This window comes from Gobio gobio, assembly GCF_949357685.1.
Source record: "Gobio gobio genome assembly, chromosome: 1".
NCBI classification, from domain to species: Eukaryota; Metazoa; Chordata; class Actinopteri; order Cypriniformes; family Gobionidae; genus Gobio; species Gobio gobio.
Window position 1 is genome coordinate 34,393,615 of NC_137097.1, and position 26,062 is coordinate 34,419,676.

Sequence of the window (26,062 nt, forward strand, 5' to 3'; positions counted from 1 at the left end):
GCACAAAACAAACAGCAGTGCAGAGGAGACTGGCCAGAGTCAAAGACCTGTGGTCAGAAGAATAGTTTAATTGTTATTATGGCCTGTGAACTTACATCGATCATGCAAAATAAGATGGAGTACGATGTTTCAGATTTATACATATATTTTATTACACATATTTTCGTTTGTCAGGAGAATGAACCGGTTACATTTGGTGCCGTGACCCAGATTGGAGTGAGGTTTTGGAGGGTGTGTAATGGACGCAGGCCAGTAAGGGCTGTGCGTGTAAACCTCACTCCCCTGACCTCTAGAGGCACTCTAGCGACTGACACTAGAGACTGCAGCCTTTAACATCCATGTTAGCATGCCCTCCTCCCACACCGGAGATCCCGATTCGAATCCTGCTTGGAGGGAGCGGGTTGAGTAGGTCTGGTTACATCGAATGGCGGTTACGCTCATGTGACATTGCGGTGCAGCACGGTCATGAAAGCTGATCATTTGCAAGTGTTTTTAAGCATTGTGGCTTTTAAACTGTTGAAGCACAGTAAGCACCAGAAGAGAACTCAATTCACTACATATTCGATTTCACAGCATATACAATGTAAATAGAATTTCTTATGTCTAGTGCTTGTTTTTCAGGTAGGTGTATTTAATTAGTGTATTTGTTCTATTGTAGTTTGTTTTCATATATGCTTGTAATTCTTATTTTATCACTGTTTACTTGTCTTCAGTAAGCTTGAGAGGTTTTTTTATACTTAGGCTAGTAGTTTTTTTTGTGATATTGAAAATGGCAGTTTCAATGGTGTAAAATATTTTGGGACCCACTTTATATTAGGTGGCCTAACTACTATGTACTAACATATAAATTAATAATTTGATACAATGCACTTATTGTGTACATTCCTGTTTTTACATTGTACTTTTAAAAATTACCTGCATGTAATTACATCTGTAATTAATTTCTGTAGTTGCATTTATAGTGAACCTAACCCAAACTGTTGACACTTCCCTTACATCTAATCCTTCCCTTAAACTTGCCCATATAACCACACCTGTCCCTAACTTTGCCCGTATCCCACCTCAATATCAGCAAAAGTGTTTTGCAATACAATATGAACACAATAAATACATTGTACTTATTTTTTTACATACAAGATGAAGTACATAGTAAAGCCACCTAATATAAAATGGGACCATTTGGATATCAAAGCCTTATTTAAAGCAAAAATAACTAAATTGTCGTGAAATAAAAATTACTTATATCACCCGCCACTAATAGGTTTTTGGTTAAATGCCTGAAACAAGGTCTGTGATGAAGTCAAGCTCAATATATTTTCATTTTTAACTCTATAATATAAAAATTCATCAGTAATACCCTCTTCTGATTAAAAAAAAACTTTATTTGTCTTGAAAAATGATGTCAAGTGTCTAAATGGGACTACAGAGATTGTCAGGGACATTAAACGTCATCAGACGAAACTCACTAGTCCGATTACACAGCTTTGTTGTGTTAATAATCACATTCTTGCAAACTATTCTAACTGAAACATTTAGGGACAAAATGTTATGCTGGTTCGGTGCTGGTCATGCTGATGGACCATTATAGCCATACTGTCCACAAACAAAACCTTTCTGTTAAAGGCACAGTTTTTTTTCAGAAGGGGGTATATGGTCAGGGAAGAAGGGATTTCTGCTTTCAAACTCAGTGTAAGGAGGGTGAGATGACTAGCGTGACCTATTTTTGCAACACTCCATTAAGCTTCACATCTGCCATCTGACCTAAACTGTGCTCCATTATTAACAGCCCCTAGAGAATCTGCACTAATTCTACAGACTGACGTTTAGTTCCAGGAGATCATAATGCTAAACGTTTGGGGAGTCACGAGTTGCATATTTTGTGTATGACATAGAGTATCTTAAATAAATGCTAGTACTAAAATGGCCGTGATATCAACATGTATTTCCAACAGATAGACAGTTAAAGTTTCTAATACTACAATACTATACTATAACTCTCCACCTCTCACTGCCCTATCTCCATCAATGGCCAGTCAGTAGAAATTGTTGACAGTTTCAGGTACCTTGGCATTATTATTAATAAATTGAGTTTTGACCATCACATCACAGACATTCATAGATGCGGCCAACAAAGAATATTTGTCATACGTAAACTCAGGACTCTTTCAGTCAAACCACACCTCCTGCTTCTCCTTTACCGAAGCATCATTGAACCCATCCTCCTGTACTGTGCCACCTGCTACTTCACTATGTTCTCTCTCACTCATAGAAACAAGCTCCTTAAAATCATCAACGCCTCTTTAAAAATAATTGGTCTTCCAACTCCCAGTTTATTGGCTCTTATTGACACTGCTATCATTCGTAGAGCAAACACTATAATACAAATTCCACAGCCACCCTCTCTGTTTCACCCTTCTTCCCTCAGACCGTAGATACATTAGGCTGCCCCATAAAAAATCACGCCAAGGGAAAAGTTTTGTGCTCTCAGCTATATGATGGCGCTGAATTTACATAATGCGTACTTTCCAAAGTTTTTACTGTTTTTGTTGTTGATGCCATTTTTTGTGCAGTATGTCTATTTATGTGTACAATAATATGTGTATTCTGTGCAGTATGTGTATATTATGTGTGCTTCTGGTACAGTCTGTGGAAACAAATGTCCTCTACTGAGGACAATAAAGAATAAATCTTAAAATCTGAAACTTGACAAACTAGCAATTAGATAAGAAGTAATCAGTCTTACTTATCCAATTAAAATTAGACCTTTTTATGTATCTGACAAAAAGTTAGGACCAGTCTTGAAGAATAAAATTATATGACTAAAGCCTTGTTTATACTTTCGCCTGGATCCGCAACGCGAGCTTTCGCTAACTGCCAGCGCACCTCCCCAAACGGACGAGGTGCTTATACTTGACACGCTCACCATTGTACTATTCTTTGAAACGACAGAGAATGACTCTGAGTAAACGGCTCTATAAACCATCAGGAAACAGCGGTGAGAAGAAGTAAGGTACTCACATGACAATGTTTATTTTAGTACACCAAAACCACACTACAAAATATTTGTGTAAAACCCAGTAAACCTTGAGATTATTACTTGTGACATTAGAACAAAATATATACAGTAGATATGAGAACATGTATGTATACAACTAAGTTAACAATCTCTTAAATGTTTTCTGATTTCACTAAACGTTTTCATTTAGTTTTGTGAACTTTTTTTTATTAAACATGGACCTTTATGTTCAGATTTGCCTTGAAGTCGTGCATCTTTGGATGCGGAAAGAAAATGCCAACACAGGTTCATTGGAAAAACGTACCTGTGGGAAAATTTTTGTAAAACGCAAAATACGCACCAATACATACATTTCAGACAGGTCTACTTAAGTAAAAAACGCCATAGACAAACATTTAGTCAACTTTTTATTGCATATTTTGCAAAACATTTAATTTGGCAGCATATGGCTCCTTTTCATGAGCTCCATGAAAATCCAAGACAGGGAACAGCAGCAGATTCTGGGGACAACCTCCCATTTTAAACTGCGAGGGCAGAGCAAATCCCCCATTTAGAACAGATTATGCATCAATGACAACAGAATGACATTAATTAAGTTAAACACAGTTTAAGGAGGAGCTGGGGTGGAGGTGGGTTGCAAAGCAGCGCGCAGCAGAAGCGTCCAAGCAGGCAGATTGAAGTGAAGCTACGCTTAAGTAAGGCGCCCTGTTTGAGAGTAGCCAATTGAGTGCATAGGAATCGGATCAGCTGATATGGGTGGAGTTAGAATTTTCCCAATCAGCTGATAGCAGAGCTTGACTATGTGGCCTGCCTGAACTAACGCTGTATGCTTGATATTACTGCAGTTTCCAACAGAAATAAACACTAGAGGCAATAAAACAGGAAGCACTTTTCGATTAATAAAGGCTTGTTTTCACATCTCGTTGCACAATATTATGTGATCTCAAAACACTTTTTACCATAGTGCATGATTTGTAAAAGAATACATTTTGGAGTTTGCATCGCATAACCAGATCCATATGTTTCGCTTTTCTGTTGTAACAAGATTCCTCTGTAGTTCAGCTGGTACAGAAATGTACTTGGGATGTGGAGAGCTTGGATACGAATTCCGTGAAGCATGACTCACGATAAAAGAGCTCAAAGACAAGAGAACAAAAATGAAAACAAGCTGAAATGGCATGAATATGAATGTGTTTTTATGTCACATTCGCTTTTTGTTAACACTATTGGGTGGGTTTAGGTGTAGTGTTGGTGGAATGTTATTTTAAAACGTAATGGAGCAAGATTTTAGCACCACTCAGCGGACACTTTAAATCAGAACTGCGTTGATAGGTACAAAACTAAGGTAATAAAAACGTACCATAGTCACGTTTATCTGTTGCGAAAAAAGCTGAACACGCTTTTAGCGCCACTCACTGGACAATTCACTTTGAAAAACTGTCACGAAACGTGCATAGCAAAAATTTTCCACGGGTACGTTTTTCTAATGAGCCTGGGCTGAAAAATGCCCTGCTCACCGCCAAGCGAAATGGGGTCTTGCGCTCTCAACGCGCACTACCGCCCACTCCCAGATGCCGTCATTTTTGCCGCGCACACCTCCGCGCTTGTGTTTGTGTTTAGTATAAACCAAGCTTAACTTTTAAGACTAGTCTAAGCCACAGGCTCTTGGCCGGTTACGATGTTCAGTCCAGATGATCTGGTAATGTGAGCATTTGCAGATCAAATCTTAAATCTTCCAATCTGCATAAAGACACATCTGGGCCGTCCCGATCATATCAAACATTTTTGATATTTAGGATTTGAAATCGGGATGATTATGACTATGTTAGCACTTCCACAATAGCCAATGAGAGACAAGTTTAGGAACGGCTTATTGAAAATGAAACGTAATTCTCTGAGAAAAACACATGGAAATAGTTTGCTGTTTTTATCCTATTGTTTACAATATCCGTTTGCTTGGTCAGTGTCGTTGTGGGTTTTGGTTCTTTTGCTGTTGTCGGCTGTAAGGAGCTTTGAGATAACTAAATCATGTGGCGAAGTGATATGAAACTGTAATGCGGTCATGCGGTCATGCGGTGTTAAATCGAAATGTACAGCTATATTTCACTCATTAGGAGAGGGTTTAATGCCTTGCTCAAGGGCACCTCAATAGCTTCTTGCCTGTATTGAGAATCGAACCAATGACCTTCGGGTTGTAAGACTTTCTAACCATTAGGCCATGCAACCAAAATATTTCGTCCCAAATGTATTAATACTTCAAAAATGATCTTCTTTTTTTTGACATGCAACAGGAAACTCAATGGAAAACATGTGCTTGTGACTTTAAGCAGGGCAACTCTGAAGTCTATCGAATGGCATCCATGAGTCTATTCCGTGCAACCAGAGCCAGGTGTGGAAAAGTCTTGTTTTGCTGGGTGCAAAGCTCGGTTTAAGCCTGGAAACTTCTCACAGATAACAGGCCACAGTGGGCCGTGCCAGGGCATTAAAATCTGTCAGCTCTCCAATCTGCTAAAGGCTTTATAGTCTTACATTCAGCCCACCAGAGTAAACTGTATTTATCTATGGTAGAATAAAAAAATTACATAAAGCAAATCATGACTTTTGATGAATTATGTAGGAGGTGTCCAAGTTATTTGGCTGCTAAAAACTGTTCATGCTAATGAACTATGATTTCTACTGTAACTTCTAGCGCATGGTAGCATAAAAAAGCAGCTGCTAAAGCAAAACAATGCATGAAAATACCCGCCATATGGCATGTGGTGAATGCTGGGTTTCTGAGTATACGAAGCACTGCTTGTGCTAAAGACCACATGCTAGCTTTGTGTGTCCTGTGTCTTTACAGCGGTCACCGCTAGCAGCAGGTGATTAGCCGCTCCTTTTAGACAGTGGATTACTGAACCCTGATATAGACACTGGCTATACTTTTAATATTCTGTTTGGAGGGGTCATGATCTAAACCCCTCTTGCATCCTTGGTGGTGTTTATGGGCCAAAGATCAAAGTTAAAATCCATTCTACCCGTTCCAAAACCTTCTAATGCAGGAAACACATGAATGAGCGATTTAAAGCATTCCGCTCCTCACACGCACGCATAGGCCAACATTTTGTTATTAGCATGTTTTTTTTATATATATATATATATATATATATATATATATATATATATATATATATATATATATATATATATATATAAGTGTCCTTATTATGAAAACACATAATAAGGACACTTGGACAATACTGTAAAATAATATAATTTTTAATCCACTTAATTTATGTTAACTGCAATTAAATGAAAATGCAATTAGTTGAACATTAGAGTGTTTTTGACCAACTTAGGTACATCTGTATATGTTATTTCATAATTACGTCTATTTTCTTTGAAATATGGTTAAAGTTACTGCTGAATGAAGCATTTATGATAAAATAAACTATACTTTAATCTAATTTCTATTGAAACTTGTGTCATGTATTTGTAATTACACATTTGTAATAATGAGGTTGCAATTTGCATTAAAAATATTAACTTTAAAATGTAATATTGAATAACAGACTACAGTTAAAATTACAATCAAGTACTTTACATGCTCTAGTACACTGAAAAAAATATTTCTACTGCTTGTTCAAATTGCTTATGAGCAAAAGCAACACAATTGCTATACATTTTGTCCTAACTTAATTTGGTTCTGTTCAATCCACTTAAATAAAAGTCAAATTGAAGTGTACTTAATCCATTTGTGTTGAGATTACATGAATGATTTGTGTTGCATTAACTGAAACAGGGGGCGGGCTTGTTAGTTTCCAGCATGCTTTGCATATGGCTAAATCAAGAGAGAGTAAATGTTGTTATTTTATATGTAAAAATATTGATGAGAAATGGGGAGACTTGATTGTGTTTAATATTCAAATATGTTGGAATTATTAGAACAATTTATATTACAGTGGGTTACCATTGTGGAGAAGAGTGGAGCATTTGCTTAGGTTGTGGACTGAGACAGCTATAATGTCATAACGGCCTTGCTGAAGGAGCTTTTAATGCTTAGCATTTAAGATGTTACTGTGTGCTATTTCTATCTAAAAGTTTGTCAACTACATTTACATTTATGCATTTGGCAGACGTTTTTATACAAAGCGATTTACATTGCATTCAAGGTACACATTTTACATTTGGTCAGTTCTTGCTTTCCCTGGGAATCGAACCCATGACCTTGGCGTTGGTACTGGTAGCGCCATGCTCTAATGTTTGAGCTACAGGATAGCCTGTAACTAGCTAGTGCAGTATTAAAAATTTAATTGTGTAACATTCAAATATGTGAAATTTGAAGTGGATGAATGAATTAGTGATTAGATGTTCAGCTCTTTTCGCGCGAATCGGTTCTTTCGGACAGTTCGTTTCAATGAACCGGTTCAAAAAAAAGGTTTACCGGTTCTTTTACGTCATTTCTATCATCCCGGCGGATGAAAACACATTCATATAAAGTAATATGTAATCATAATTTAGTATAATAATAATAATAATTATCATCATCATCATCTTGGATAAGTTCTTACATTTACATTTTGCAAAAGCACTCAATACAGCCACTTTCTGCAATCGCGGATGTTTACACAGATTAAATAAACTTATATTGACATAACATAAACTTACACAAGTCCTCGGTTCACCCGTGCTCATATTATCAGCACAGCATCAGTTCTCTGAGAGAAACAGTTCGGTTCAGACGGTGCTGTCACGCATGCTCAGTCTCTCAGCTCATCGGTTCTCAGTATCGAACTTGTTCGAAAGATCGAACATGTCCGAAAGAAACGGTTCTCTATTCTGTACTGGTGATCCGAGAACCGCTGAAACCCGAAACTCGAGAACCGCTGTATCAGTGTGTAAGTGTGCTGAGAACTGCTGCAACCAGAATGTGTATATCAAAACTACTGTTTTGATTAATACATTTTAAGATTTAAATCAACTTATTTAGAAATTAAATAAGCGGTTCCTGAAAATAGCATGCATTATTGATAAAACAAATAAATGTTTAGTTTGACCGTTTTACAATCCATGCATTGTCTTTCCAAACTTTAAAATAATACAGTGATAAGACAGCAATTATGTGATGAACATGTTTCAAACATTATTAATGTTATGCACTCCTCTGAAAAAATTACCCGCATTATCAGCTCAACGGATTTCAGTATCGAACATGTCTAAAAGAAACGGTTCGTTCAGATTCGAGAACTGTTAACTCGAGAACCACTGTACGTTCATTAGTACGCGCGCATGCTCAGTATCAGCTGCTCATGAGTTCTCATCAGTTCTCTCAGCACAACATGTCTCAGTTCAGTGAACTGTTGGAGTTACTATAACATATACATATACTTACTATACATTTGCTATTTAAACAACGTGGCGTTGGACATGAAATTGACAACTGCGTTGAGCTGAAACGAGCAAAAAACACTTGTGTCGCTCCTGGTGTCGTATTGCGCCGGGTGTATGATAGAGCCCTATGTGTGCATTATAATGCAGTAAGAATACCCATTTGATGCATTATAAATGCAGGCCTCATCTGGTGTTGTAATTCATTGTACTCCTAAAAGTGTTGTAATGTATTGTAACTGTTGTTATGATTATTTATCAGATGATAAAACATATTATAAGGTTGTTTATAAGACATTATTCGTGTATTATAATGCATTAAGAATACCCTTATAATGTATTATAAATACTGGTTTCATAGAAAGAGTTACCTGACTTTCTTCTTTGAGCCGAACACAATCAGAGTTATATTAAATCATATCCAGACTCGTTCAAGTTTTGTAATGGCTGAAAGAAGAAAGTCCTGTTTAAGTGTAAAGTATGATGTTATGGCACCAAATTAAATAACTAATAATTTTTTACAACAGAAATTAATCAATCAAAAACTTACTAAATCAAAATGAATTTCCTATTATCACTGTTAAGCTGCTCTGAGGCAATCTGTGTTGTGAAAAGCGCTATATAAATGAAGGTGACATGACTTGACGTAGAATGGCTTGAGGGTGAGAAAATTATTGGACAATTTTCATTTTTGGGTGAACTATACCTTTAACACCCAGCTACACTTTCTACACTTCAGTTATACTAAGGCATTTTAAAACTGACCATAAAGTTGGAAACAGATAAGCCAGTTTGACAGATTATATGCAGAACAAATGCCTGTAGTCTTAGCTGTGCTTGAACAGCACTGGGTTTGTTTGTCAACCCATGGTCAGAAGCAGTACACCTAATACCGTGGTACCTGACAGCCACATCATCAGCCCATCTATGGTAAAGCACTAAGCATGTAGCAAATCTAACGCATGACAGCAGGACTGACACTGCAGCCAAAGAGGCAGAAAGGTCAAATACCACACCTCTCATAAATGGGCAGCTTTTCAAAGTGAAAGCAGTCCATAAATTCTCCACATGAAGACACAGTAAACTGAATTATGAGTGAGTAAATAATCTATTTACTGTAGCAGATGCTAACCTGAGGACAACAGTTGAACTAGCAACTTTCTAATGACTGGGCCTTAGCTTTGACCTAGTACACCACACCATCTCATAGTGTTACATGGGCGTCATAAAGCACAAGCTATACTATAAGCACATGTTCATTTGACACAATTTCGGTGTCTTTACACAAAATGAGTGAGTGCGGAAAGTTTAGTTAGTTTAGTTATTTTGGCTAATTTGATAGCATATTCAACTACCAATAGTGTGATTTTAAAGTAAAAATGAAATCTATTTTCTTAAAAGCATGCTCTTAATGTGCACCATTTTTTGAAGAACATTATTCTAAAAAACTAATACTTGGTATAATATTATATTGATATGAATTGATATAAATATGTTTTGTCTCTATATTTTGATTTTACCAAATTTAATTTGCTGAAGTGACTATGCGCTAATACTTACACCACCGTTCAAAAGTTTGGGGTCAGTAAAAATTTTTATGTTTTTATATCTCATGTTCACCAAAACTGCATTTATTTGATCAAAAACACAGTAAAAACAATGATATTGGAAAATATTATTACAATTTAAAAGAACTGTTTTCTATTTGAGTGTATGTTAAAATGTAATTTATTCCTGTGATCAAAGCTGAATTTTCAGCATCATTACTCTAGTCTTCAGTCACATGATCCTTCAGAAATTATTTATAATATGATGATTTGATGCTCAAGAAACAATTATTATTATTCAATGTTAAAGGATATTTTGAAAAAAGTAAAGTTCAATGTTTGAAATACAGTCTTTACTGTCACTTTATATCAATTGAATGCATCCTTGCTAAATAAAAGTATTATTAATTTAAATAACAATCTTACTTATCCCATACTTTTGAATGGTATAGTTTACTCCCACCCTACATTGTTTTTGTTCTGAATGGCGTTTCATGTCAAATTTTCTCCCGAAATAAGTGCAGAAAATCTCCCAAAAAATAAATCTGCAGATTGTCAGGATTATGTTCTGTTCAGAGTATTTTAGTTCTGTTTTCCTTTGACGGAGGCTGTGTCCAAAATCGCCCCCTTTACCCTTAAATAGGGCACTATTTAAGGGGACAGACATTTGTAGTGGTGTCCGAAACCATAGTGGATGTTATCGAGGGCACTCATTCAATCCCACAATGCACCGCAAAAACGAGTATACAACTGATGTACGCTCAACGGCTAGAGAATACCCATAATGCATTGTGAGAGTCGTGTGCCGAATGAATTCCCGCGTCTGACCACAATATGGCGCTGGTCCAATGTGGCTACAGTGTAATATCATACAGGTATAAATTCCTTTTTATTTGATTATTAAATTGTTTCATTGTGGTTTATACATGCTAGTTTCCATGAGAGTTCAAGATAAATATTTTCATTACTACTGGAGCTGCCAGTTTGCTAAGTGTCATATGATTAATAAACAGCAAGCACAAACTATGCAAAAGCGGCAGCCCTTCCAGCGCACTCAGTGTCCGAATTCACTCGTTTTCATTCACTTCAAGTGGATTATATTAGTTGAGGAACAGTGAATGAGGGTATAGGGGGGGCGATTTCGAACACAGCTCTAGTTTCGAATATTCAGTAATGACCTGGGCCAGACTATATGTATATATATATATATATATATATATATATATATATATAGAGAGAGAGAGAGAGAGAGAGAGAGAGAGAGAGAGAGAGAGAGAGAGAGAGAGAGAGAGAGAGAGATACACTCTGCACTTGTAGTGTAGGAGTTCTTTGTTCTGAAGTGTCATGTACACTCTGGAGCAGAGGAGTGTGGGCAGGGCTGCTTGTACTATGTATAACATGCTTTATTTGTGATGTTGACCCGTATAGGTCGCAACATGTCCACATATCCAAGGGTGATGCAATGCTCAGAGAAACAATCTCTTCTAGCCAATCATGTTCATTTTCTCCTCAACTGTGAGCCAAGCTCTGTTTCACAGCCATAATTGATAGTGTGCAATATGATAGTTGGGGTAAAAAAAGCTACCCCTGACTGTGAAAATTCAATTATCTCTAGCTCAATAAGATGTCTATGTCTAGACTTCAGCTCTGAGCCACTTCAAACAAGGGCTGTGCTAATACAGTCAAATCATTGTAATATGGTGATTTGCTGCTCGAGACACATTTGCTTTTATTATCAATGTTGAACACAGTTGTGGAGCTTAATATTTTTGTGTTAAACTTCAATTAAGTTTTTTCAGGATTCTTTGATGAACGGAAGGTCAAAAGAACAGCTTTTAATGGAAATAGAAATATTTTGTAAAATTATAAATGTCTTTACTGTCACTTTTAATCAATTTAAAGGCACAATGTGTATGTCACGGGTGACTGAGTCACAGAAGCTCACGATGACGAAGGAATCCAGGAAATAGTACTTTAATGCAAACACGTAGAAACAGACTCAGGGAACATAACAAAATGCACCTTAACATTGACAAGATCGGACACTGACTGAAAGAAACAAGGGCTGTGTTCGAAATCGCCCCCTATACCCTTAAATAGGGCACTATTTGAGTGAATATCCATTTGTAGTGGTGTTCGAAACAATAGTGGACGTTTTTGAGTGCACTCATTCAATCCCACAATGCACCGCAATAACGAGTGTACAGTAGATGTACGCGCTGGAGAATATGCTTGTTCGATGCACCAGTGCTGCGCAGACCGATCGGCGTATGACAGCAAAGTCCAGCGAGAACGTTTCGAGAGCAAACGAGAAACGACTCCCTATGATTTTGAATCGCTCTCACTCTCAACCAGACTGTGTAGCCTACTCTCAACGCACTGTGAGAGTCGCCCCCTGAATTAATTAACTTACCGCTGTCCGATTCGCCCCATGTACCCTCATCCTCCATTACTCCACTACTCCAAAAACGGGCCAACAAGCTTAAAGTTCACCCTATAGCTCTTTACTTGTGTGGTACTGAACTTACTGGGAAAGGGTAATGAATAATAAAGGAACTTCTAAGCATTTCATTTAAAAATAAAGACTTAATATTTTAGAATAAATTATAGTATAAAATATAGTATAGTATATATTTTATTCTTTATAGTAGGCTACTATTTATACTATATTGCATGGGCATCAGAAGCAAAAAAAATGTGGGTGGGTCCTTTCACATCAAATCTTTACTGGAGTAGATACAATTTACATTAAGTACAAATATATCAGCTTGTTTACTAAACGTCTGGTTGAGGCAGACAAAACTACGGAAAACTCAAAATCTTACGTAATAATAGTGTAGGGGTAAGATGCATGGCGTCAAGTTTTGACGCAAATCGACCCTCGGTTCGAATCCGCCTTTTGATGAACTCGCTCTGATCCTTTTTGCCTTCACATATCAGATCAGAAAGGCATTTATTTTCAATGAAAATGAAGAAAATATTAGAAAAGTGAAAATAAAGCTTCTAACACGTTTAATCAGCGTTCAGGGTATGTAAACAGACATGTGCTCAATTAGAGATGATGAAAGTGAGTGGGTCCAATATCATTGGTCTTAAAAAGTGTGTGGGTCAATGCCATCTCCCAGCGAAACGAAAAATGAATTTGATGCACGGTGCGACTCTTACAGTGCGTTATGGGTATTATCTAGCCGTCGAGCATACATCGGTTGTAAACTCGTTATTGTGGTGCTTTGTGGGATTGAATGAGTGCACTTAATAACGTCCACTATAGTTTCGGACACCACTAAATCCCTGTTCCCTCAAATAGTGCCCACAGCTGAATCAATCATCCATCCATCTTCCAAACCGCACTGGTCCAGCGCAATATCATGTACCGGTATACAGGTATAAATTCCTTTTTAAAATGCTTATTATATTGTTGATTAAGGTTTATACATCAGTGGCTGCTGGTTATAATTATTTTTTTTGGGGGGGGGGGGGGGCAGTATCAAGATGCATGTTAACTAAATTCAAGCATTAAAGAGAAAACAGTGTCTTCACTTTTATCTTTTTACACATTCATTTCCAATGAAAAACAAGAAAACAACAACAACAGACTAGCATGTTGACTACTTGAACATACATTTTGCTCTCCTTTCTTTCTGGCCAGCAAATTTCTCAATGACTCTCTGATTAAAGTCAGTCATCTCAGTAGTGTCATGACGTTTGCATTGTTCAGTCAGATATTTGAGGTCTCTTACCCCCGTTGTTGTCCACAAAATTTCAGTACCAACACTTTGAAATAAAAGACAGGGAAAGCAATAAAGGGCATTGCTAACAACACATCCAGCCAGCCACTTACGTTTCTCATAACAAGCGCGAGAAGCTCCGAGTGTAGCTTCATCCTCTGTCACTGGCCCGCTGCTGGATTTGTAAATCGCGTTGGTCCGGTTTGGGATCCTTTATCATTTTTTTTTCTTCCTACGAACGCCTTGTGAAAGAATTTGGTTTAACTGCTGCCATCTCTACGAAAGTGATCATCCTCCTAACAAGGTTTTAGCGGAGTCAGGGTGACATCGCCCGCACACTTTCGCTTTAGTTGCCAAGAGCGTAAAGTTGAATGACAGGTGACGAGAACCAATTAGATTGGATAAAATAACACGCATCCAATTCTGATTCGCCAGGGACGCAGCGACCTGCGTCCGGAGGAGGATCTTTAAGAAACCAATTAGAGACCAGCTTCAGGTCACATGCTGCCCGTATATTTTTGAACTCAGATAGACATCCATTTGTCCGGCGTCCCTCGCGCATGAAACCGCATTAAACATATTGAAGAACATATAAAATAGTTAACCCATCAAAGCCAGTTTTTATTAAATGCTGAGGTTCTTACTAACAGCCAGCACATCATATGAGTAAACAATTTTATTTTTATTTCACTTTTATATCATTTTTGTATACATGTATATTTCTGGAATTTTGATGGGGGCGGCGCCCCAGCACCCTCTATTGACCAGCCGCCACTGTTATACATGCTAGTTTCCGTGGCAGAGTTCAAGATAAATCTTTTCATTATTACTGGAGCTGCCGGTTTGCTACGTTTCAAATAAACTGCAAGCACAAACTGCAAAAACGGCAGCCTTTCCGGCGCACTTAGTGTCCGAAATCCCTCACTCGTTTTAAAAGTGGACTATATCAGTGGACTAATGTAGGGAATAGTGAATGAGGGTATAGGGGGCGATTGCCAAAGAGTATAAATACTAGAACACATGAGGGAGCTAATTAATAGGGCACAGGGGAAAGACATGACTAATCAGGACTGACAGGGGAAAACTATGTCACAATGAAAAGCACAAAAACAAGACATTTTGGACAATTTCATGCTCACATCTTTGTGGGAACAGTTTGGGGATGGCCCCTTCCTGTTCCAACATGGCTGTGCACCAGTGCACAAAGCAAGGTCCATAAAGACATTGATGAGTGAATTTGGTGTGGAGGAACTTGACTGGCTTGCACAGAGTCCTGACCTAATTTTTTCAACCCGATAAAACCCTTTTGGGATAAATTGGGTGGAGACTGCGAGCCAGGCCTTCTCATCCAACATCAGTGTCTGACCTCACAAATGTGCTTCTAGAAGAATGGTCAAAAATTCCCATAAACACACTCCTAAACCTTGTGGAAAGCCTTCCCAGAAGAGTTGAAGCTGTTATAGCTGCAAAGGGTGGGCCAACTCCATATTAAACCCTACAGATTAAGAATGGGATGTCATTAAAGTTCACGTGCATGTAAAAGCAGGCGTCCCAAAACTTTTGCCAATATAGAGTATTTCATGCAGTTGTGTACTTACATTATCCCAAAAGTTCCCAATGATTTGTAAATCCAGAGAAATTCCAATTTTAAATAATGGCTCGTCCCTTGTCATTGTCGCTTATCAATGACATAATATCCACGTTATCTTCAGTTTCCGCTTGTAGAAACCATGGCAACACATGTGGGTTGGCAGAAGTGGTGGTTATACAGCATCTAGCACATCGCTGTTGTGTCGTTCAGTCATCATGTATCATGATTATTCATTGGCAAGTACAGAAAAAACATAAACGTAGATCAACTGAGGCAAGCAGGCTTAGGGACGAACAGAGTTTGGCAAGCACTGCGGGCCCGAAAGCTGTGAGAAAATGGCGCGAGTGAACGAATACATATTGTTCCTTTAATGCTTCCTTATTATTTTGTTATACATTGCACTTTTTTATTTCAGTGTGATTTATATAATTTCATACAGATCAAAGTAGGCTCCGTGTGCTCAAAAGTGATATGAATGACGCAAAAGAGAGGGTTCCCACAGATTCACAAACATTCAGTCCAATTATATGGCGAAATTGCAATGTAAACGATGTAGTGTGACATATTGCGATGTGTAGCCTATCATCAAATTGATCCTCAAAGTTGTTGACATCAAGACACCCCAGTCCCTGATATTTCATTGCGTGCTGGTTGTGTCCTGTTCAGGTCACAATAGTGCTGATAATATGAGCTGAGAAGAGAGAGAGAGTAGATTATGTCCTTGCTATTTGTCTTGGCTGTACGACACCTCCTGTGAAATGCTGCAGCCTGAAACCGAGGCCTTTGAAATCCAGACGGAAGCAGCCGGGCGCTCCTGGAGGTCTCAGCGCTCATAAGAGGACAGCTGCAGTGCTGGGGGTATGTCCTAAGGATCAGAGGATGGTGAAAAGACACAAATGACTGCTCGTACCACAGAACAGCTATGTGCGAGCCAGCACGTACATCAGTCTGACCTTTTCAAGCTCTTTAAGGTCAAGCAGAAGAAATCCCTAATTAGGTTTGACCAGATTTCCTGAAAAATGTCAAAAATATTGTCTCGAAGTAATGACTGTATATTGGACTGGATGTGGGGAAGTTCTGGTTGGCTGAACGACATTTAGACATGTGTAACAGGTATCAAACATTTGCTGATACACTTGATTTACTTAAAGGGATAATTCACCCAAAAAGGAATGTTCTGTCATAATTTACTCACCCTTATGCTGTCCCAAACCTGTATGAGTTTCTCTCTTCTGTTGAACACAAAAGAAGATATTTTGAACAATGTTGGTATGGAAGACATTTACTTTTTTTCCCCTACCATGGAAATTAATGACTACTGTCAACTTTATTTTTGTCTGGTTATTATGCTATTTTTCATATAAAATAATTCAATCATATAATCACATAATGAATTCCGCACATAGGATGGCCAAAGGATGTCCCACATCATGACATACAGAAATAGAATTGAAATTGAAAAGAACTGTTTTTGTGTGTGTCTGCGCCATATGACCTACTTGGTTCAATTAGTGAGGGCGATGTTAAATTTAGCAGGCCTGATTTACAGCCCTGTGACCAAACACTTGACAGCATCAAGGCACAGTACACAGCCCGTGTTTTATGCTTGTCTGATCTTTATGTCTCAATAAAGTATTGAGCTGATGTGTGCTTTTCTGGTCAATCATATCATGCTTTGTGTATTTCCTCTGTGTTAAAAACATTGAGAAATGATAACTTTCATTTAAAAAAAAAGGTTGCAGCCTTTACATGAAATGAGTATGATTGGCTTGTCAATCTATTATAAGCATACTGGGATATCCATTCAAAACACATGAGTATAGGTTCTAGCTAAAACCTTGATTTCGTTTAATTGAGAGAATGTCATATTATCACCCACTACCTCAATAAATAAATAAAGTAATTAATCATGTTAAAAAGAAATTTAAAATATTTTAAATGCAATAAATATGAATCTTTAAAAGTACTACCAGTGTTGGGGTAACACATTACAAGTAATGCAAGTTACATAATCAGATTACTTTTTTAACACCAGGTTACTTTGAAATTTATAACAATATGCCTGGATTACTTTTTCAAGCAAGTACCACAAGGTATTTTGTTTTATCATTTATTGACTGACATCTCTCCTGCCCACATATTGAGAGAAAATCAGCGTCTGGCGGCAAATAATGGCGCAAATACCAGTAAACTGACTAGCGCAAACCTTAGTAAATCACCTTGTGTGATTCAGTTAAATACTCTCCTCCCAAAAATGTTGCATCTGAAAGGGAAACTTCTACAAATGTATATGCAAGTACGTTTAGCATCAGGCCAAAATTATCGCCACAAGATGGTGGGCCACAACATAGTCAAGGGATAATTTAAGAAATTAATTGATGAAAAGTGCAGCTAGAATTGCCTGTGACATACTGTTACAGTGTATTTTGTAACTGGTAGTGCAGCTGTTACTCTGTTCATTTTTTTTATAAATTAATAAAGCAGTAGTGACATACCCTAAAAATCTAGACCAAATGTAATTGCAGCCAGGGTCGTCTAGCAACTCTTGCAAACTAACTCTAGTCAGGCCAATCACATCGTGTATAGAGTCGGTGGCCGGGCTTAACATAATGACGGAAGAGTTGTGGCGGTTCCCCGTGAATTCCCTGCTACTTGAAAACAAAGAAGATGGCTGCTGCTGATGAACAGCGGTTTTTCAAATTGGCTTTGGGTGCGACTCTGGACTCATTCTTAAAAAAGGAAGATGTGTTCGGAGTTTTGCCGACCGGATACGGCAAAAGTTTAATCGATCAACTAGCTCCGCTGTATCAAGCTAGCTCCTCTGACTACATCACCTTCTTCGTTGCTCTGGTTGGTTGTAGCGCTATCCTACTGCGTGCAGAGGGAATTTGAAAGACAACCGTTTATCCCGCCCCCTCGGATTGAGCCCTGCCAACGGTGTGTTCCCAGAGCCAACATCTTGATGTGGGTTTGGCTTGTCAGGCTAGTAGTGACACGTAACCTGGCAAGTATCTTCATTCACCAACTTGCAACACTTAGCCTTGCTAAAACACATATATGGGAGATGCGGAATGGATAAAAATAACAAAAAAAATAAAAGAGGACTTGAATAAGCCCATTAATGGCATGTTTGAGTCATGCTCTTAACAAACTATGTTTTATTTCCTCTTTCCATATTGTGAATAATAAATGTATATTTTAATTTGCTTGTCGCACAACAGAGCCTAACTTATACTATCTCTGGTTCGCACTGCCCGCTCCAAGCGGAGCTCGTACCCAGGTCTTTCCGCATGGGAGTTGGACGCTCTAACTAGGAGCCTAAAGGCTGCAACCTCAAGTGTCTGCACTAGAGGATCTCTTGATATCAGGTGAATGCGATTTACCTGCACAGCTCTCAGCTGGCCTCCGTTACACTATCATGACAGATCTATTTCAGAACCAGCCGCTATCAAAATAATCTGACTGAGGGTGCGGGCCAGATATTATTGCTGGCGGGCCGCCTGTTGCCGACCATGATCTAAGCCCTGTCTGTGAAACCAAGCCTTTATGTATTTAATCTCACTTTATTAACCAATGGTTTTGAGGCTGATCTTCAATTATCTATTTAACCATAAAATAAGCAAAAAATGACTTTAGATAAACATCACATTTGTGTTTCTTTCTTTTTTTTATTTCTAAAGTAAGAATGTCACATTTTTGCTAGATTCGGAACCACATATTAGCATAATATTTTTACTATTTCTGCCATACAAAGATATGTTAAACGTAGTATAAGTAGTATACTATTATGCAGCGAATTCAGCATTTATTTTCCTGCGTCCTATTCTTGTGCGATTCAGAATGGCAGCACAGCTGAAAAGTTTGTTTGAGCGGCACCCTCCACTATACAGGCGTGTATGTGCATTTTCTTCAGCCTGAGGCTTATTCATTTTCACTTTATTGAAAAAATTTAAATTAAAACAAGCAGCCCAGCCCAGGAGAGTAAAAGTAACACCAAAGTAACATAATGCATTACTTTCCATAAAAAGTAAATAAGTAACACAATATTTTTTTCAGGAAGTAACGCAATATTGTAATGCATTTCTTTCCCCAACACTGATTACTACAATGTCCCAACAAAAGGAAGATATTTACTTCGAAAAATATGTATGCCTGTGCCTTTTGTTGACACCGTCATCATTCATCATCCTTATAATTTTGTGTCACAACCATTATGAACTTTGTTACCCAAAATGTAAATTGTTTGGCAAAAAAAAAAAAAATGTTTTGTGATTAATGTTACAAAATTAATGTTTTGTAATCATAAATGTGTTATGATTATTTTGGCTGCATCCAAAATCGCATACTTTCCTAAATAGTAAAAAACAGTATATGAAAAGACAGGAGTAGTATGCCAAATTCACAATATTCATAAAACAGTATCTAATGAACACTTTACTATATCACGAGGCCACAGGAGTATACATAGTATATGTAGTATACATTCATACTACATTACATACTACATACAAATTCAGAAGACACTTTTTTATAGTAGTTCTGAAGTAATTACTCATTCAAAAGAACTCAGAAAGTATGTGATTTCAGATGCAGCTGATGTTTTCACCGCTATGTGGTGCATCCAAAGCCAGTAAAACAAGTCACACCACTTGTAGGCGCAATATTTTGTTTGTCTGATGGTGTTGTTGACATTTCAAGTAATGCAGTGAACAATCATTTGAATACGATTTTGTAGCAGCACAATTTTTCTGTGGTGATACGTCTATCCAAAATAACTTCAGGGCTGTAGCCTGTTTTGTGACAGTGCTCAAGAATCAGTGTGTTCTCTAAGCTGTGTGGATATCCAAAACCTCCTGAGCAAAATGATTTATGGTGCTTTGAAATGTTATACAAAAGATCACACGTCTCTTGCTGGTCTCAGACTGTAGCTCCTGTCATAAAACGCCCGTTCCCTTCAGCTGTTGCCCACGTGTTCAATGATCACACCATTGAGGATGAGCTCATTTATGTGGTAAACACATATTATCCAAGTTTTTTGAAAGAGACCATGCAGGTTGCTCATTGGTGCTGTCATCGATGTTTATTAGGGGGTGGGGTTGAATCTTTACATGCTTGTGAAAGTACAGTGGGACCCTGGGAGGAGTTACACCACAGTCACTTGATACAGGGGATGACATCCCCAAAATAACCCGACAAAGGGTATATAGGGATCTGCTTCAACCTTCACTGTCAGGAGAGCAGACACACGGTGCAATAAAGTTCATGAAACTAGGACGGATAAATTAACAAAACTTGACAAGAAAAGCAGGAAATTCCTCTGGAAAAGTAACCATTATTTCAGATCTGAAGTGGATTGTGGCTGTTTTAAAAACTGAAGACGGTGTGAACCCAAAGTGTTGAGGTTCAAACCCCCCCCCCAAAACAGGATTTTACTCTTACGTGGAGCTTGATTTGAGGCATTTGAGTTCTTTGTCCTCCTCTTGAGCCTAGAGCCGAGGGGGGAGGCAAAGCCGTGGCGTCTGCTGGAATGAAGTACAGCTACCAGTACCCGGCGTCACAATACACACGCTCCAACACGCACTACACATCCACTCATTACACACCTTCACATTACTCCAGCAGCTCGTACTCGCCCAGCTACTCCAGTGCCACGAAGTACTGCCCTGCTACACTCCACAAGCCATCATACTACACTCCACCAGCTTACACACCTGCGTACAAGCCCACCTCCACTTACACCTCCGTCTATAGCAAGCCATCACGGCAGAGCAGTTCGCCCAGGACAAGTGTACAGCTTACTCCTACCGTAACCCTCAAACCCGCCCGGGCCGTGCGCTTCACAAACGATATTGTATTCCAGGATTTAGTCCGGCACAGTGAGCTGGAACAGATCGGCCGCTTTATGAGGGCGAGGAAAGTGCGTCTGGACACCATCTTCCATTCCGGTGAGTGAACCTCACCAAATCTACAAATTATTAAAGCATTAAGAGTGTGAAGGCATTGGCTTTATGGTGTGTTCGAAACAGATCAAACATATCAGTTTGACGTGTCAACCTCTGGTTCAACCAGTGGTAGGACGTTGGGGCAGGACAATGGGGTCAAGATTTAGCTTCGGCAGTTACAGTGTGTTCAAGTCATGTTATAAAGAACGTATTTACGAGTTAAAATGCACATGAACATCAGCACTACTCATAATTATGAGTTTTGTTAACTGGATTTTCTGGGTGCGTGACGTGAGAAAACATGTCAGACGCAATGGATGCAGAGTCTGTATTAATGGTGAATTTGTTCAAATTGATGAAATTCAAATGTTTTCACTTACTTTGAATCTTTGTTGCATGTACAAAATACTATAGTATTGTACAATTAAGATAATAAAAGCACAAGAAAGAAAAACGTATCTGATGTGCAAAATTTAGAATCTTGTTGAATTTGTATTGCCATCTTGCTCTGACCAAAGTTATTTGAACGTTGTCATTACAACTTATAAACTCATAAATATGAACTTTTCAAGAGGGCTTGAATGCATGCATCACTGAAATTACAAAAAGCATTTTACTCATTTGATGTCTATTCAAAAATAGCCCACTATCTGATGAAAAAAATGTTTTTTCACAGAACAGCTTGTCACTTGGACATTACCCTTAAAGGGATGACTTTGTACCCTTAAATGTTGCATATTAGTACCTTCAAGGTAATACTATGAAGTTTTTATGGGTACATTTTTTTCTGAGAGCGTATATCACTGATGGTTTGTTTCATGGCTTTACGTTTATGGCTCAGATGATGACAATTCTCTGATTGCCTATTAAATAATAAGTTCAAATCAAAGATTTCCATGACTGTATGCATGAAAGGGATAGTTCACCCTAAAATGTATTTAATATATGGCACATCGGATGATTCTGTGATACTGGTGTGTATCATTTTAAAAAAGCTTGATGCTGATCGCTATTCACTGCCATTATGGACAAGCGCAAGCGGGACTTTTTTTTTTTTTTTGTGGTCCATAAAAATGTTTTACATTTTAAATTTTAAAAACATTTTAGGGTGAACTAGCCCTTTAAGATTAATGGGAACGTTAATACAAACAACTAAATTTGTTTATAATTTGTGTAATTTGTTAATAAAAACAAATGGCTCTCAGCTTCTTGGGGAAAATAGGTTTGCTAAATAATGGAAGATGGAGGGAGTGTTTGGGAATGTTTTGCAATTCCGTTTGCTGTAAAAGAAATAGCACAATTAACTTTTAAAATTAATACATGATTCTTTATGTGTCTGCAGGGAGAATTAGTCAAAGCTAATGGCATCTGTTTGAGTCTGGGGTATTATCTGCTATCTGGGAAGAGAAAATGAGCAGCCCATCATAACAAGAGCTGTTTTTCTTCTTCTCAGGAATGGCAGCACTCCATGAAGCCGTTCTCTCGGGAAACCTGGAGTGTGTGAAGCTCCTGATAAAGTACGGAGCTGACGTTCATCAGAGGGATGAGAACGGCTGGACACCACTGCATATGGCGTGCAGCGACGGTTACCCTGAGATAGCACGGTGAGGGCAAGTTCGCTCTGATAAATGATATTGCATTAAATTACCTTGTGCTTGATAATGATAAAATCACTCATACATCATAACTCATGCCTATTAAAATAGCTCTTCTCCTGGAGACTTGACTCTCAATCGATTTCCAGTAGAGTTTAGAATGATGCTAACAGGATAATACTGAAAAATACACAGCACACACAAATATTGGGTGAAGTGTTCATTTTAATTGGATTAACCTTGTTTAATCAGAACTTTTAAATTAAGCTCACTGGGTGTCAAACTTGAGGGAACACTCCTCAACAGGGAACACTCAGTAGAATCGCAGGGAGTAAACATAAATTGTAACCATGCAAAAATAAACGCAAACAATAATGGACAATGGACAGACAGAACTCCTGCTCTAAATAAACTGGGATAAATAATTAACCTCATCCTTCCCACGGGTCATTTTGACCCAGAAAAAAATCTTGTTAATCGGAGTGGTCCAATAACTTAGGACTTTTGTTTCACTTGAACCACACACAAAAGAATTGACTGGATTTGAGGAGTCTATGTGGGTGAAATTAAAAAAGTAACAAATCCTTCCCTCTTGGGTCAATTTGACCACCATAGGAATTAATGGAATGTGAGGAATGCTTCAGTATTCATAGAAAAACCTAAAAATGCCAACTTTACCAAACAAAAATTCTACATGTGGATCTGAATGCATACTGAAGAGATAAACTGACTTTAGGATCCAGCAGACCTTCTCATTTGCTCCATATAGAAGTGCAGAGAGTCATGAAATATCATGTTATAATTTTGTTATAAAAAAGAGGTCGGCAAAGACACTCAAATTGACTCAATGTGAGATATTTTGAGCTGATTTAAGCTATTTATGCATGTATTGAAGAGTTATTGCGAATTTAAGTTGAAAGAATGTGAAGAATGTGCTTAGATTATATTATTTATTGATAAAATCTTGATTTAAGTATTAAGAGTTTTATATTTTATATACAATGCAAGGGCCAGTTATTCTACTTTGAAATGTGCGTTTAGTGTCAGAATGTCTGTTTTTGTTTTGGTCTGTGTGATCTCGCCCACTGCCAGTTTACCCAATAGTTTTTCGACACCCCTGGGTTGCCAGTTGGTGGAAAACACAGCATATTACAGCCATAGAAGCCAGCAAACAAACTGGGTCAGAGATCGCAGATTCTACCAGACCTAAAAAGCCTTGTCATCCATCTAAAAAAACTCTATGACCAGGGGAATAAAACGCAGATAATAAACTCATCAACTTACAGTAAGGCTTGTCGTCTTCCATGTCAATTGTGCTTGTTCCTGTTTCGTGTCCTCAATCTGGCAAACCAAATGACCGTTGAGTCTGAGGAGGAGGGTGCGAGGGAAACAACTCTCTTTGGCCCTGTCCACCGGTTTGGCCGTTCGTCCACACGCAACTTTTTTGAAAACTCCTGCCAGGGTGAAGATTTTTAGAAACTCTGCTTGCAGTGTTGTCGTGTGGACATTGAAACCGGAGATTTTGGCTTGTTACGTCAACAGGAACCGGAAATAACTTTTTTTCCAGGCTTCTGATTGCCATCTGTTGGATTGGCATGCTCTTGACAGCGCTTCATTGCGTGTTTTTGCGTTTTCATGTGGACATGATTTTTTCATTATACAGAGAAGGAAAAGCTCTGTTTATAAAAAATACCCGTGTACGTGTGGACTAGGCCTACAATATTTAGAATTTGTACTGCAGTACCCATTTCAATTACATTGAAATGACATGCAGCAATTTATTACATACTGCACCTTTAAATCCTACTTGAGCGGATCAAAAAAAGCACTCTTAATTTTATTTAATATAAATGTAAAACCAAAGTTAAAAATTAACTTAAATGAAGTGTCTGAAACATTACATTCCGTTCTCAATTAAGTATATTATTTCCATAACAGGTAGTGTTTTTTCCCAAAGTAAGCTGAAGTGCACTTATTTTTCACAGAACTATTATCAGATTTGTTCAATTATTTGTGTTAAAATGTAAAATATAATTTTCTCCTCTAGGTACCTTCTCTCTCTGGGTGCCAGTGTGGAAGCAGAGAATGAGAATGGGGAGAAACCAGCAGACCTCATCGACCCAGACTGTAAAGATCTGCTCAAACTCTTCGAGACAGGCTGTGTTTGAGGGATGAGCCACAGAAGAACTGAGGGAAAACGATTTTATGACTTTATGATCACTGTTGTTCGCCTGGATATTCTTTATTTTTTGTTTGTTTTTTTGGCTTTTATCTGTAGATGTGACTTTATTATATAGTACAAGGCTACAGAGGAACAAGAAACCCTACATATCTGTTAGCTTTGAAAGTGAATGGGAAACGCCAGCATTCACAGTCAATTGTATTTCTGTAATCTCAAGTATTTCTGAGTGAAACTTGATAACCAACAAGAAGAAATTAGTGGATTTATCCATTGGAAATAGATTGGATTATGAAAAGTGGATGTTACATACCAGATTGTCAGAAGGTTTGAGGGGAGGGGACAAGAATGTAAGTGAGATTTCTAAGTTGAGGCAGAGAAAGTTACTTTGATAAAAGATTACAAAGACAAGCATTTTTCTCCAAAATAACATACACAATAATGCCAGGGATGTATGTGTAGAAATGCATGTGTATGTGGACTTCACAAGGCTCCATACATTTGCACAAACCAGCATCTCTCAATGTTTACAGACAGATCTTTTCTGTATGCCATCCGCAGTTGTGTTCATTTTCATTGCTGTGTTGAACATATATTGTACCAGGGGTCCCTTTGACATGCTCATGATTGTTATTAGTTTGACAAAAGTGATCTTATATGTGACAAGGGATTCAATCCTGTTGATGTAAAGAGTCCTGCACTCCCCAGATGGGCCGCTGTGCTGTCTGTCTGCTGGACACTGAAAACCTGCCGAAACACTGAGGGTTCGTGCACTACTGTTAAACCTGAGGGCACTACTGACATTCTGAATGTCTCTTGTCAAAGTCTTATCTTTATCTTATTTTTTACTATGTTTTCATAAATAAAGCTGCTTTTATACAAATGTTGAGTTGTTTTTACATCAAACATTATAGTATAATATTATATGAAAAAAAAATACAATGCTGTGTAACAGGAATGGACGGATTGCTTTTTTGGATTCAATTCACAAAATGTGTGTGTGGGGGGAGGGGGGGGGGGCTAAACATTAGATTGCTCAAACTTATAGAGCACAAATGGAAACAAACTAATTTAGAAGTCTTTAGAATCCTGTGGAA

At 38.0% G+C, this 26,062-nt stretch overlaps 1 protein-coding gene across 1 annotated transcript; it reads left to right on the forward strand.

The window, feature by feature from the left end:
• Nucleotides 1-20,384: 20,384 nt before the first annotated feature.
• On the forward strand, nucleotides 20,385-25,845 carry ppp1r27a (protein phosphatase 1, regulatory subunit 27a). Its single transcript, XM_079833370.1, has 3 exons — nucleotides 20,385-21,194; nucleotides 22,645-22,795; nucleotides 24,834-25,845. The coding sequence occupies exons 1-3, from the start codon at nucleotides 20,777-20,779 to the stop codon at nucleotides 24,952-24,954; spliced, it is 690 nt and encodes a 229-aa protein (XP_079689496.1). The 5' UTR covers nucleotides 20,385-20,776; the 3' UTR covers nucleotides 24,955-25,845.
• Nucleotides 25,846-26,062: the final 217 nt, after the last annotated feature.

Excerpts from the sequence above, each read along its gene's own strand:
- ppp1r27a (XM_079833370.1), top strand. The coding sequence starts at position 20,777 with ATGAAGTACAGCTACCAGTACCCGGCGTCACAATACACACGCTCCAAC. Across the intron at positions 21,195-22,644 it reads GGACACCATCTTCCATTCCG|GAATGGCAGCACTCCATGAA; the intron begins GTGAGTGAACCT and ends TCTTCTTCTCAG. Across the intron at positions 22,796-24,833 it reads GGTTACCCTGAGATAGCACG|GTACCTTCTCTCTCTGGGTG; the intron begins GTGAGGGCAAGT and ends TTTCTCCTCTAG.